The 15209-nt window shown below is 34.9% G+C and overlaps 1 protein-coding gene across 5 annotated transcripts in view; it reads left to right on the forward strand.

The window, feature by feature from the left end:
- RN-tre (USP6 N-terminal like RN-tre) overlaps nucleotides 1–15011 on the forward strand; it is a 36710-nt gene extending 21699 nt beyond the window's left edge. For 2 of the 5 annotated variants that reach the window (XM_080160160.1, XM_080160164.1), the window contains 17 exons: nucleotides 352–582; nucleotides 858–931; nucleotides 1530–1620; nucleotides 2789–3010; nucleotides 3157–3465; nucleotides 3685–3887; nucleotides 4296–4466; nucleotides 5195–5284; nucleotides 5766–5911; nucleotides 6914–6991; nucleotides 7107–7543; nucleotides 8173–8292; nucleotides 9358–9435; nucleotides 9913–10008; nucleotides 10919–10962; nucleotides 11694–12639; nucleotides 13197–15011. In XM_080160160.1, the coding sequence (XP_080016286.1) occupies nucleotides 352–582; nucleotides 858–931; nucleotides 1530–1620; nucleotides 2789–3010; nucleotides 3157–3465; nucleotides 3685–3887; nucleotides 4296–4466; nucleotides 5195–5284; nucleotides 5766–5911; nucleotides 6914–6991; nucleotides 7107–7543; nucleotides 8173–8292; nucleotides 9358–9435; nucleotides 9913–10008; nucleotides 10919–10962; nucleotides 11694–11745 (2442 nt within the window). In that variant the 3' untranslated portion in view covers nucleotides 11746–12639; nucleotides 13197–15011. The remainder of the gene's footprint in view (nucleotides 1–351; nucleotides 583–857; nucleotides 932–1529; nucleotides 1621–2788; nucleotides 3011–3156; nucleotides 3466–3684; nucleotides 3888–4295; nucleotides 4467–5194; nucleotides 5285–5765; nucleotides 5912–6913; nucleotides 6992–7106; nucleotides 7544–8172; nucleotides 8293–9357; nucleotides 9436–9912; nucleotides 10009–10918; nucleotides 10963–11693; nucleotides 12640–13196) is intronic. The other 3 variants (XM_080160161.1, XM_080160162.1, XM_080160163.1) reach the window with 3 other exon arrangements.
- Nucleotides 15012–15209: the final 198 nt, after the last annotated feature.

Raw genomic sequence — 15209 nt, forward strand, 5'->3', positions numbered from 1 at the left:
GAAATAAATATATATTCTCAAGGATCTAAATAAAGGGATAAGAAAAAGGAAAATTATCTGGGAACCAAAGAACTTATTCCTAATCTTTTATGTAAAAAATAGATACCGGGCTTTCACATTAAGTGCTTTGCTTGTCAAGCACAGATTCTCCCCTCTCTTGTTTTTTAAACTAAATTGAAGATAAGGGATGGGAAATAATCTTATTATAAACCCCAGTAACCAATTCAACCCAACCTATCCTGAACTAAAGTTACCAAGAAAAACCACAACCCCCTTATTTACATTTTTTCCAAAAAAAAATGGGGGTGTAAAAGTTCTAAAGATCTTGATAAAAAATTTTGAACCATCTAGGTGACTCTGGGCCTCAACTTCGGTTACGACGACGACAAAGTGATAGAAAGTCTGCGAACTAACCTGGACGAACTCAAGAAAAGCGGCCTCCACCTGGCCGGACCTTCGCCGCCAGAGGAACAGGCGGAGAAACCATTCGGCACGCCGAACATTCCGTCGGCGGAAGAGGAGGCCGGTTACCGACAACCATTCTCTGAAAAAGAACGACATTTTTCCCTACAAGCAATCCAAGTAAGGTTTAGTTAATCTCATACGTAAACACTTATTTAATTTTCCTAATTTTACTTAGCTACCTAAGAAAAAGGTAAGATGTTGAAAGTATTTTCATATGTAACTATTCAACGATATTGTTATGATACCAGGGACGTATAGAAGTGGGGTATGAAGGGGGTGAATACTACTTCAAAATTTACTGGATTTTGACCCCTCCCCCTTTTTAACAAAACCCAATACCTACACAAGTGAAGTCAATTTTCTGCAGAACTAAACGATAAATATTAATTTAGAGAGACGAAGAGAATGTTCACAGACTAAGTCGTCTTGCCAGCCAGACTTCATTAGAAGATCAAAATGACCACAGGTAATTTCACCTTTAACCCTCTTTAGATAGAATGTTTATATGATACTAAAGCAGAATTTTTTTTACACTAGAATTAAAAAAATATTTAGTTTTGATTCGTTATTCTTTTTCTTCTCAAGGCCAAATAATATTAGCAGAATCTTTTTTGGTAAACCTTAGATTTTAAATAACCTGCTATGTTTATAAAAAGTTGAAAAAGGAGTTTCTCGACCCCATAAGCTTAATAATTAATCCTGAAAATAGGCCTTCAAGTAAAAAAATCCTATTTAATTTACCCAACTTTGAGGTGTACATTCCTATTTACTTGTCTTAGTGTCTAGAATATGATTTATAGGACAGACGTGTTATAAACTTTACTAGAAGCTGCGACCCTAGTATCTAGGGTTTCTGTATTCGAAGGTTGCAAAAATGGCCTAAAACAATCCCAAGACTTAAATCTTAGTATAATAAATATCCTAAAAGCATTCTGGGATCTATGTCAAGGTTAACTTAATTGCAGAACTTAATCGGTTCATTTGTTTTTGAAATCTTAGAGCTTCAGACAAAAAAACCTTACTATGTACTTTATATAATTTTAATAAATATTTGATTAATTTAGTTTGAATGACACAGTAAGTGGCGGAGAACCCGAATACGACCGTCATAGTGAGAGCCTCGAGCCTGATGTATCTATTGAAGTCAATCCCCTGGTAAGTTTTTTTTGTGATCAAAATTAGTCGTCGTTTCCCTCAAATTGCATATTCGAGAACAGAAAATCCTCTTTTCATTTCTAAATAAGAAGGGGTAGGTAGTTTTTTTTTGTAGGCAGGGGTGTATATTCTGCACAAGATTCATTTTATTCCCCTGCTGCAAATTTTTTATAAAAGAAATTTTCCTCCTAGTTTTTTTCCGGCAAGGAAGGGGGGAAAAATGGAAAAATATTTGTAGAATTTTTTTTTATTATTCATATGATCCCCTCCCACACATTCTTTTAGTTCTTTTTTCACCAAGGAGGGGAGAAAAATGGGGGGGGAAATTACTAAGTTAGGCTATATTGAGTACAGGGTAGTCCCACGAGTTAGGGGTTAGACAAAGAAAAAAATAACTCCTCTCCCCCCTCATTTTCAATTTATTTTTTAAAAACAAGGAAATTGGAGGGGGGGGGGGGGGGGAATTCTTTGCTTGCCAAGCACTTTGATGGAAAGATCAAAATTAGTTTTTCTTTCTTGCATAGGTAAGTTGTATTTTTCTGAGAAGACTAGGTTCTTTTTTCATAATTTTAGTGTCTAAACACATTTCAGTTAACATTTTTTGTAGAGTAAGAGGCGAAGTCGGTAATTTTTGACAAACTTTCAATTAATGACATTTTTCTCTTTGTTCTAATCGACTGACAGAAAAAAACATAAAAAAAGTATAAAATGAAATTTTTGTGAGATGAATTTTTAAGGTACTTATTGGGTCTCAAAGTCGAGAGAAAAAAGTCAAATTTCGCGTACTTCGGAAAAATTATTTTGTTTCAGTAGAAAAAAATTTGTGCATGCTATTTATTGATTTTTGCAACTTTTACCTGTAGGGCATGCTGTAATAAAATCAATACGTCATCGATTTTTTGAAGCTTGAAAATGCTATACCGACTTCGCCTCTTGGCGGGACGAAGTCTGTGCCGTTTTTTAGATCAATTTTGACAATTTCCTAAAATCCTTGGATAACGTCCTTTTAGGACCTGTTAGACTTTTCCAAAATCTTTCTAATGGTCATGGTCCCATTTAAAAATAATAATTTTTACCCCCATTTTTTTTCAAAAAGCCGAAAAAACACCCGAGTTCGCCCCGCCTTACCCTATGCAATTTTGATTTACTGTACAACAATTTTTTTTAGGAATTGAGTCAGACTAACACTTCTTCCGACGTAAGTCTGCACACCCAAACTCCAGCCCCGCCCGAACAATTTCGGAACAGCACGTCCTCGCCCAGGTCAACTCAGGTGACTCCGTCAGGCTCCGGCCACCTGGTTACAGCTCCCACGCCCCCTCCTATGTATACAGATACTGTGTACCCTCCCCCCTCACCTCTTCCTCCATCCCTGGAACAGGTACATCACGTAAGCTATACATATTTCTTAGCATGCCTAATATATACAATACCTAAATTCGTACTTTTAAAGAGCACATTTACAAAGACACAAAGTTTTCTTTATAAACAATAATATTAGGATTATTAAATAATGAATTTCACCTTGTATTGTAGGATGAGCTCGATAGAACTGTGATTAGCATGCTTGAAGAGTCGGCCAGTATTGGCCGACACTCATCCGGGCACAACAGCATGGAACGCGGCCACACGCGCAGCCCAATTGGCGGCAAACAGCAACCTCGTGGTGCCAGTGTTTCCATGCACCGATTAACTGCGGATAATGCATCTGTGAATATGAGTGGCGGTCATTATGATACTGATGCTCATACTCCCGTACGACCGGCCAGTGCTGACCCACGTAGCGCGGCATTCTCGCGGCTGGCCCCTGAGTCAGCTAGTCGCGTCGAGTCCATTAATCTGAGAAGGAATGCGTTTATTTTTAAAATTATATTTCAGTTCAAAAGGGGTAGATAAATATTCTTCTCCAAAATAATAATTTTGCATAACTAATAACGATGGTCTATCAATTAAGATCAGAATTACTTTTCTTCCATTTACAGTAAATTAGAAGTATAATACAAGTATTTTAAGTTTGTAATTATGTAAGCTAGTTAATATAAAAGTAAACATAATCTATGTAACAGTGATGTTGATGGTAGCAATATAATCAGAGTTTCCTCCTCTTCCTCGAGTCAACTACGCAGCAGCCATGACACCAGCAGTAGTAGCTACGTAGATGGTGGGCGCAAGCAGCGCTACAGTGCTCATGTTCCCCTCTCCACTAGTCATAATCCTGAACATGATCTAGATTATCCTCTAGATTCTGTCAGACAAAACTATTCAAGGTGAGTGCTTACAAAAAGACCTCAAAGGGACTCTGCACAAAAAAGAGCAATTAAGGCTTAAATTTTAAAAAATAAAATTTTTTTATGAAAATACCTAGGTAGATATTTATAATTACATCAATTATTGGTTGGTGTAAAATAATCCTTAATATGAAAATATCACAGTTATTTTACTATTTAACAAACTATCAGCTGCACCCCTAGTATCAAGGAGATGAGAAAGAGAGAAAATTAGCCTAATACCATCCTAATACTAAAATCTGAAAATAAAGTAGTCTAAAATAATTCATGAAACTATTTGAACCTTTCCCAAAGTGGAAACACCAATGGTTTGAGCGAACTGTTACCAAAATCTTCAGCCACAGACAAAAAACCTTACTACTTTATATAATAGGATTACTTTTTCAGGGATAACCCGTCTAAAGTGACAAGTAATAACAGTATAAACACCCCCACAACCCAGCACAGACCTTCACGCATTCCTCTCTCAGCTTCTATAGCCGCCAATACGCGGCGCGGTGAATATTCTAGAGAAGATTCCAGCACACCGCCGCCACTTGGCAGTCCAGTCGCAAGACGAGGAAATTCTTAGTTTTCTTGTAAATTTTTTTAAAGTAAAGACTTACAAAAGATTTGGGTATATTCCCTTTCGTGGCAACGTCCCTTCAGTGGCGATTCGTCGTATTTTCAAAATGGCTTTTGATAGGTTATTTTAGTTTAGGTTTTATAGGATTAGGTGATTGCCTTGCAGGGTTCGGCAAATGGCCCCGCAGGGGCTAGAAATTGGAGAAAAAGCTACTGTAAATACGAAGAATCGCCCCTTAAGGAGCGTTGCCACGAAAGGGGGGACTATACCTATAGATTTTTTTAAAATGGAGCTTCAATGTCAATATAAAAGTCTTAACAGAAATGTAAAAAAAACAGGGATGATAGCATCCATTAGTGGCAAAGCATAACAAAAAAGGACAAAAATATTTGTTAGCGCAGATGTTCGGTTGTTATATCCGATAGTTAAGAGAGTTAATGTACAAAAACTCGTTTAAAATCGAAAAACCTTTTATAAATAAGGTTTTTGTCTTTTAAAGCATGCCTAAAAACAGACAGACGGACAAAACATTTTATAGAATAGATGCACATATGTCAAAGAAATGACAGCGAGAAAATCACATTTCCACAATAGCGCTACGGATTGACTGACTGACGTACAGCCATAGTGAAATATAGAGTAGATTCGCTGCTAAAAATAATATTTATAAAACTCCATTACTTAAATCAATGACCAATGAAAACAAAGGCTTAATTTATACAGTTTTGAGTCCAAGCAGTCCCCTTTCAGCTGCAGCCGTCTACAGATCTCCTCGCAGTCCTTCACCCGTTCACAATAATAAAAGTTCCAGGTAATCCAGAAGTACTTTTCTAAAGGCGTTTTTTTCTTATTGGGGAGGGGGGTGAATATACTCCCCTCCCAAACTTTTCTGGACTTTACTCCAAGCGTCAAACTTTACTGTACAGGAGAACCACAAAAGTCCAGTGGTTTTCGAGATTCACAGGCAGATAGACATCCTGTTATTTTTATATAAGGGTTCATATTTTCGGCAGCTTAGTAAGGTTTTTTTTGTCTTAATCTTTATGATTTCAAAAATTACTGAACCGATTGAGTTTTCCTTTTTTAGGAAACTTCACATTGGTTGCGGCTGGTCTTATGACATTTTTTACATTTAAGCCCTGGGATGGGTTTAGCTTTTTTTTCTACCCTCTATCTCACCCCTCTGAATAAAGAACACATAAATGCTAGGGGCGTAGCTGCTAGTTACACATATGTAATTAATAAATTCTTAAATAATTTCGTCATCATATCCTCATAATCAATTTGTTTAGACCAAGTCCTGAGAATACAGGTAAACGGTCAGGTATGATTAGCAGCAGCAGTCCGGTGCACACCAGCAGTACCAGTTCACAACACAGTTCAGCCAGTCAAGTACAAAAGAATAACAGTGCCTCCAAATCAAATATTCAAGCTCAAGGTAATATATACTAAGGCATTTGATTATAAGGGATAAGACAATGGATTCTGAATTTATGTACATCTCCAATAATGTTAAATGAAATTACCCCTTTCGCAGAATAAAATTGTTAATTAAAAAGTTACTTGTTTGAAACTAACCAATCAAAATTCTCTTAAATTACTACAAGTTTTAGAGCGAACGAATGAGATAATACGGTGTTAAAAATAGAACTACTATAATTTACAGTCCAATGTCCCCTCCCTCCCCGAAGGCAACCTCATTATCGATCTCGTAATTCATATATGTAAGTAGTTCACTTAAAATTAGGGACCCTGTTCGAAAACTAATAATTAAACCTACCCAACATTAAAGTTTTTTTTTGTCCAAAGGGGACTATCCACGAACGAGAGCAAGTGATTCTAAGCACCTTTCGGCAGCGATTAAAATTTTTTTGTGAATATCCTAGTGTTATGTTTGATATAGTCATACCAACTAAAAAAAATAAGTCTTACTTTTAAATGTTATGCATTTTTTGATGAAATGTCATTCTTCAAATGTTTTGTTGAGTTCAAAGGTTCAAATAAAATAACACAGCAAAACATAATCAAATGCTGTAAATTACGTTAGTACACTTATGAAACTGTTTACAATATTACTAGTTAACATCCTTTTATCTAAATTAACATTTTTCATCTAAAAAGTTTACTTTTGTGTCACAACAGTTTGAACTCCATAAAATATTTGAAGATATATATCATTGTGAAACTTATTTTTTTTAAATTGATGTAACGATATTAAACATAACCCTAGTATATTCACAAAAAAATTTGAATCACTGCGGGAAGGTGCTTAGAATCATTTGCTCTCGTTCGTGGATAGTCCCCTTTCTTAGTCAAGGATTAGATACATTAAATTCACTTGAGCTTCTTAATTCCTGCCTTTATACATGTTATAGCTGTAGGATTGCCTACGAGATCCTGAAAATAATATTAACTAAAATTGAAAATATATTTAATTTAGATTATCCGCGAAAGTTAAGCGTTGGTAGTCGGATTCCAGTCAGCAATGATCCAGCCGCGAGGCGGCCGTCCGTAGGAGGTATCGACATTCACCTTTCTTATTAGATTTTCTCTCTTTCTTCTAAAACTCTGTTATGCTCTAAAGACAGGCAAAAAATATGCATATCTATCTATATAGTTTTTATTTTGTGTAGGAAGTAACAGTAATGTCACAAGTCCAACAGCCGAAAACGGCGGCTCCTCCCGCCAAACATCGCCGCCTTTCAGTCCAACCAGCCGGATACCCAAGCTGAACAGCGGCGGTAGCTTTGGCAGTTCTGGTGGCGGTGGCGGCGGCGTAACGAGCCCAAACAATGGCCGAACTCCCGCCAAAACTTATTACTACGGTGAAAGCCCGGCTACGTCGCATTTATTGGCAAATGGCGTCGTCGGCGAGATATACAATGCTCGGCGGATGGCAGCTGGTGGGGGCAGCCGCAGTGGATCCATGGAGACGATGGCGGCTACGCCTCACACGGGCGAGGTGCTGCGGATTAGGGTGGGGAGTGAGAGGGGGGATAGGGGACCCTCCATACACAGGGAGGATAAAGAAATTAGTCCAAGGTTTCAGGATCATAAAGTCACAATAAAGGTAATAGTTATTATAAACAGCTTTCCGCAGATATAAAATGTAGAACTATAAGATTAAAACCAGTTTTTTAAGCCCCTAGTTACCGAAGGCTTAGTTAAAAAAACTGTTTCTTTTTGGTTGATCTTGTCGTTATGGAGTAGTTTCAGATAATTTTGTATAGCCACTAGAGGCCAGCTCTAGCTCCATGATCAAGTACATTATGACTTGACCGGCTGCTGTCTCATGAGAGCGCAGTTTCTCTATGTCTAAGGTATTACCCTCTGTCAACCAATGATCGCACTCAAACACGTTTCAAGTTGCCATTTCCTACAAGTTTAATAGTTACACTTATGTACCTAGGTATTTTAAGTTTTTTTTTCGATTTTTTTTGTTTAGTGGACCATGGTTCAAAAGTATTATCTTTGCTACGTTAGGATATAATTGTCATAGACTTTGAATTTTTATAATTAAGTAGGGAGTTAGGGGACACTGGACTTTATATTACACTGATACCCAAAGTTTCGTTGGATTTTGATACGTTAGTTCAAAACTAAAAATTTTCAACCAATATAGTTTAAATGGAAGGGGTAATTTTGTTTATCATCATTGAGAATGTATGTTTATTTATCCCTTGATATTCCTGTATCTAGGTGAATCAGTCCATCCCTGAACAAGGACAAACCCCACAGAATGAGTCCAACTCCATAAAGCACACCAGACACGTCACTTCATCCTCGAAAAAGTTTGTCTCATCCTCCTCCACTAAAAGGGTAAGCAAGCCTTTCATTTCTGTATTTAACGGATTATATACACACAAGAAATAGCTTAAAACCAACCCAAGAATTAAGTAAAAAATTGAATTGCCTAAAACCATAGCCTACATGATCTTTGTGAAGCTGACTTAGAATAGAAAACTAAATCGGTTCAGTAGATATTGTGATCTTAAGCTTCAGACAAAAACTCTTACCTACTACTTTTTATAATATGATTACTATAGGATACGCGGATAGAGGCATCTATGTCCACTACAGTTAAGGGGCGGAGGCGAGCCACCAATTTAAATTGTAGATTTTAAAAAAGAAATACATTTGCGGAGGTTTTTTTCTATGGAGCAAGGGTGAGTTATAAACCTTTCCTGTTTTCATCAGAAACTTCACTGTAAAGGAGAACCATATCGGCCCAGCATTGAGTGAGATCTTGAGCTACAAATAGAAGGACTCACATACATCCTGTTACTTTTAATACCTTTTTAAAAACAATTACAATTTCGTCCATATGTAGGACATAAAAAAAAATAACATAATTGGAAATGGAACTCATTGGAAAATATTAAGTTATATTGGTGCTTCATACAAGCCGGTTGAGCTCTGATAACCCCTGTTGGGGGGGCCTTAACTCTGCGGGGCTACTCAGTACCAAATATATCCTAATCTGTCCTAAAATAATTAAGAAACAAATGAAACAGTGCTCAACAGTGTACTTTGTGTGAGATTGTCTATCGTTCAAGGCTTTTTAAAAAAACAAATTAATGGATTAAATTATACATACCGGGTACTGGGAAGAATCTAAAGCTGTGTTTTTTCATAATTTTTGATATCTCCACTTGGTGGTGTAGGTGGTGAGAGATAGAGGGTGGTGATCTTTACCTTTAAAGAGGGGAAGTTGAAAGAAAAAACTCCAAGACGCCAATTTTAGCCTAACAATTAAGAATCCGAATCTGCTATAAAAAAAAACGGATTCCGGATTCGGATTCCGGATTTCAAAATTGGCCATAAATTGGGCGGATTCCAGATTCGGATTCGGATTGCCAACCCTATATGTTACAATACTTGTAGGTGAGTGGAGACGGGCATGTGCATGAGACATCTAGATCCCAAATGTACCAACATCACATGGACTCAGCCAAGGGCAAGGTGAGGATGGCAATATTATCAAACAAAGATGAAAACATCCATAATATACTCTCTTTTTTTGGTAGGGTACATAACCTCAATAAGGGGTGATAATTAGAATTTTTTTAGGTGTTGAAATTGGGATAAACGTTTTTTTTATGATGGTTGCAATTACCCCCCCAATCCCCCTTAATATTTTTTTGGGGGAGGGGGGATAGTTAATTAACCAGCCACACACTGACAGACACACAGATACATAGACAGTCAGACATTCTGTTAAGCATTTTCATGGGTAGAGATAAATGTTTTGTTACCTCTCTCAAAATTGGGGGTAAAAAATTGATTAGTGTTGCAATTCATCCCCCCCCCCCCCCTCCTTCACCTTTTAATATTTTTTGGAGGGGGGGGGTAGTCAATTACCCCGCTTCACACTGACCGACACAGATACATAGACAGACAGACATTCTGTTAATTTTATATGATTGCAATACTATTTAGAATGAGGTATCAAGTATGTATGAAGAGAGTAGAAAGATGGATGGGAAAGTATTGTCACAAATGCATCAATATAATCATAATTCTGGTCTACCACAGGCAAGTAGGCACAATTATTATTTTGAAGTAGCTTCCATTGGAGTAAAATACTAGAGGGAGAAAGAGTTAAATAACTTTATCTCTTCTTCGCAACCGCCTTGTGCAACCTTTCTATTGGGTCATCGAAAATCAACCAATAGTGTCGCTTATATTAACACAGCCAAGTAGCAGAAAATAATTTAGAAGCAGACTAAAGAGGTCTTTGAAAAAGGAAGGGAGGTAGTTGTCTGTATATACATCTATACTATTGATCTGTTTTTCTTCCCATAATAATGATTTTGCTGTTTTGAATTGTAATGAATTAGGTAACTAATCCTAATATACAAAGTAGTAAGGGTTTTTTTCTGTATCTTAAGATCTCAATAACTACTGAACCGATTGTGTTCTCCCTTTCAGGAATGCTTTAAAATGGTTCCCGGGATTGTTTTATGCTTTTTTATCCTTAGTTTTGGTTAGTTTTAGGCCATTTTTAGCCCTTTTCCATTAATTAGAATACAGCACTTGTCACAGTTAAAATTGATTTACAAAGTGTAGCAACTCTATAATGTTACATAATAAAGTCCTAAAATGTAAATATGTGTCTAAACAGTATCTAATAAAAACGCTATTTTGCAACAATTTTATATATGTACTACTATATTTGTTGTTGGGGGGGGAGGGGATATTTTTCATTTTTTGGGGGGGTTGGGAGTGTCCCGCCCCCAAGAAAAAAGTTATGAACTTTCCCGGGACCTACCCTATAAAGGAGAACCAGATCAGTTCAGCGGTTAGCGAGATCCTTCGCTACAGACAAAAAAAATTACTACTTAGCTTTATATATATAATAGGAGGATACAAATTATATTTGATCATTTTGTTCTAAAATATCTATTATTTGAGTTTTAATTTAATCAGACTATTCTATTTTTAGGTACAAACATCTCCTGATATGACAAATGAAAGTAAAATACCAAGGTACATATTTTTTCAAGTCTTTGAGCTTAAAGTCTTTTGCTGTTTCTTTAAAGAGAAACCACTATACATATAAGGGATCTTACGGGATTATAAAATGGACGATAAAATGATAAACAAGAAAAATAAACAAAAGGGGGAGGTAGGTTGTGCTAAAATTCCGTAAAGGTGTAAGTTTTAAGGCTTAAAAACAGTAGTAGAGCGATAAAATTTATGTTAATTTGAAAAAAATTGTCTATAATTTCAATAAGGAATACACACACCTATTTAGTGAATATGATCGTTCTACTACTGTTTGTAAGCCTTAAAACTCACACCTTTACAGAATTTTAGCACAACCTTTCTCTATTTATTAGAATTCATTACCCAGTAACCAAAGTTATTGAGCGAACGAATATGCTCAATTTTACTGTTACCTAATAATTTGTGCTTTCACTCAAGATGCTTTTTAAGTACTGATAACACTTCCCTTCATCTTATTTTTTCAATAAATAAAAAAAAGGGGGGCGGGTGTTTTTTTCTTTTTCCAAACCCTGCGAGGTCCCCTAATCCGGGGTGATATAAACCTGGGCTACCCAGTACCCAACATAATCCCTAACCTGACCTAAAGTAATAAACAAACTTACGAAAAACTACTGCAACCTTTGTTTTCAATTTATTGCAACAAAAAGGGGTGCGGTAATTAAAAGTTCTCAACAGGGTACTTTGTTTAAAACGCCATTTTTATTTTTCAGGGGAGGCCGTAGATCCGGTGATTTAGCTTACAACACAGAAACATTGTTTTAATAAACAGCTAGAGAGCAAAAAATACAAACTTCCGCTGAGGGACAAAATTTTTCTGGCTTCTAGTTAAATACATAATTTGTTTATAATTATATATTATTTGGTACACTAATATTTAGATAATTAAAAACTGCAGCTTGATTAATTGAATATCATAAGTTTTCAAGGGACTATGCACGAGTTAAAGCAAGTGATATTAAGCACCTTCCAGCACTGAAGTCTTATAATGCTTTATAAATGTAGTTTAAACCATTGAACAGGAAAAAATATGCAGTTCACTAAATTTAAGTTTAGATACATTTCACGCGACTACCCCTTTAGTAAAAAAAATTAATTTTACCACGGTCATGGACAATTTAAAATTATATAACAGTTTGAATAATATTTTTCTAACTTTAGTATTATTCACAAAAAAAAATGTGTAACATCACTTGCTCTCTTTCGTGCATAGTCCCCTTTGTTTCAATTTGTGGGGCTTTCAAATGTTTTAACAATCCTTTAATTTAGCTTTAATGGGAAAGAAATTATATAACAATTTAAAGGATTCCTTTAAAAAAAAGCTTTTTAACAAGACAAGATTAATGAAAAATTAAGAACACTTGTATAGATAGATTTTGTAATAAAACAGTATAATAAACTTAATTGTTTGAAAAATTTATTATTTTTCTACCAAACCATTCCTAAGCATTTGTTAAAAAAATAATCCTGATGTATAAGTAATTATAATTTGATTATTATATATTATTAATTTTTGTAAAATTATATATTTTCATTATTGTTTGCACAACCCTGATCATTTAATTATTATATTTTTCATTATTTACATTATTATTACCTACCTAACTTTATTTAATTATTTTCTAACATGCTTTTATTTTTTTAAATCTTGGAACAGGGGTGGATATTTAGTATTTTAATCATTTCAAGTATTTTAAAACTAGAGTCTACACTCTAAATGCACTGAAGGAAGGGAAGGGGAGTCGACATTCCAATTTTAATTTTAGTTTTAAAAAGAAAAGAAATTTTTGGGGTGAGGGGGTATATATTTCAAGCGCAATTATTCTTTTGAGGGTTGAAGTACCACCTGCTCCCCCTTGCCCCCATAAAAATGTAAGGAGAACCATATCTAGCCAGATTTAAAGCTACAGACACAGACATCCTGTTACTTTTATATAGAGTTAATCAAGTAGATCCATATTAAAAATTAAAGGAAATCTAAAATAATTTAGATTAAATACAGAAATATTGTATTGAAATTGATTAAAATTGAGTATCTATTGGTGCTGGGCCGGATATCTGGCCAACGTTCGATATCCGGCAAATTACCGGATATCCGGCAGTATAACCGGATATTCGGCATTTAAAAATCAGCCGGATATCCGGCATCCGAATAGTTTTAATATCCGGTATCTGGCCAGATATTGAAAATGGTCGGATATCCGGCCCAACCCTAGTATCTACCTATCCCTGTTCATTCCTTTATACATATTTGATTAATGATAAAACCGAACCAAACCCTTTATTTGTCCCAATGAATTTTGAATGTGATAGTTAACAGTTTATTTTGTACTAAACAATAAACATACATGTATTCAACATAGTAAAGAAATAGGCTCTCACGCAAAGTGATTATTGAGCACTGATAACCCCCCACCCCACCCCTCATATTTTTATGAATTAAGAATTAGAGGTGGTTGAGTTATTTTATTTCTATGAATAACCTCTGAAAGGGGACTAACCCTAACCAGCACCTAATATAATCTAACCAATAGTTATATGCAAACAAATGAAGATTTAGCCTTACCCACTCTTTTTTTAAATTTATTTCAAAAATAGTGAATGTTCAACTATGTACTTTCCCTATTCCCTTATCTTCCGTTTTAGCTTGCGATTTTGGCGGATTTAATCGTTTTTTTACAGCTTTCCGAAGATAGTAAAATGAAATTCTACAAGATTAATTCCAGTCGAAGAGCCATACTAAACTAGTATTGATTTTATGATTTTTATTTTATTATTTGAGGAAAATTTTCTTTAATACGGTCCTATACATTATTTTTTAGTTCGACTCAGAACTGGTTCTAATCCAGCGGATAATTATCATTCTTGAAGCCTTACATGAAAACGTTTATAATACAATTTTGTATATATTTGAAACGTTTTAACGTAATATTTCTGAGAGCTTTAAATTAGGAATAATTAGGCTTATTTACAATTGAAATATTAAAAATGATTAAATAGTTTGTAATTTGATGGTTTTCATTATACTACATTTTTCTCTAGAACTCTATAGTATACGTTACAAAAAATGACCGGTCTTTAAAATGACGTTCAGCAGGCTATAAAAGAAGGTATTCATAATGTCAAAATTCCATGGATTCTGTATTTTAAATGAATTTTACTTAAGGCGAAAAATCGTAGATTTTGAGTTCTTTATACATACTTTTTGGCCTCCAATGACTTGTATGAGCGCTAGGAAGCTGGGTATGTTATCTATGGTCACAGAATTTTATGCTGAAGATAAAACTCCAAACAATAATCCCTGATTCCCTATGCTAAAATCAATTTTATTATGTGATTTTTCGGCTTAAGTAAAATTTACTTAAAATAATTCTTGGTGGATTTTTGACAATTTTAATATTTTCTTTAATAGCCTGCTGAATGTCGCGGTAAATGTTCTATGATCTAATTGAACGCAACAAACACCATCATACATGTATATAAAGATCACACACACAAAAAAAAACGGTTACAACTTCATTAGAGGGGGGGGGGCTAGACCATTTTAAAGACTGGTCATTTTTTGTAACGTTTACTGTAAATAGCCAATTTAAAAGAGGGTATGGGCGAAGAAGAGAAATTGTAGACAAGTGTCATAGGGTGCTTTAATCATTTGCTCTCCTTCATACATACACCTCTTTTGCCGAGTTTAAATTCATTTAATTGCTTCTTATTTTTTTATAAGTAATAATTCCAGAGTGATTAATTTTTCAGTATTTTTATCCATATCCAGTACAATAATAATAATTTTACCTTAATTAATCTTATGCCTGTCTTTCAAAGCATATTTTTTAACCTTAATCAAAATTAAGACTTTGAAATATGCTCTGAAATCCAAGCATAAAAAAAACTAGAATAGCTTCACCCTGAATTTAGTTGATTTATTTTTGTATTCAATTATATTTTGTAATACCTAATATTTTCTTATTGTTTGTAACTTTATTATTATTCAGTTTTTGTAATTATTAGAGAATACATTCAAATTGAATGAAGACAGCTTCATTATTGTTTGGCTTTTAAATCTATAATACAAATTAGAATGATGTCTGTCTGTCCGGCCGTCCGTCTATAGCTTAAGATCTCGGTAACCACTGAACCGATTGGATTCTACTCTTTAGGGTATAGACCTATTGGTCTTGTGGTGGTTTTAAGCCAAAACTTCCCCCACCCCAAATAAAAATATCATTTTT

This window comes from Acartia tonsa, chromosome 5 (assembly GCF_053477335.1).
Source record: "Acartia tonsa isolate MP-2025a chromosome 5, ASM5347733v1, whole genome shotgun sequence".
Taxonomy (NCBI): domain Eukaryota; kingdom Metazoa; phylum Arthropoda; class Copepoda; order Calanoida; family Acartiidae; genus Acartia; species Acartia tonsa.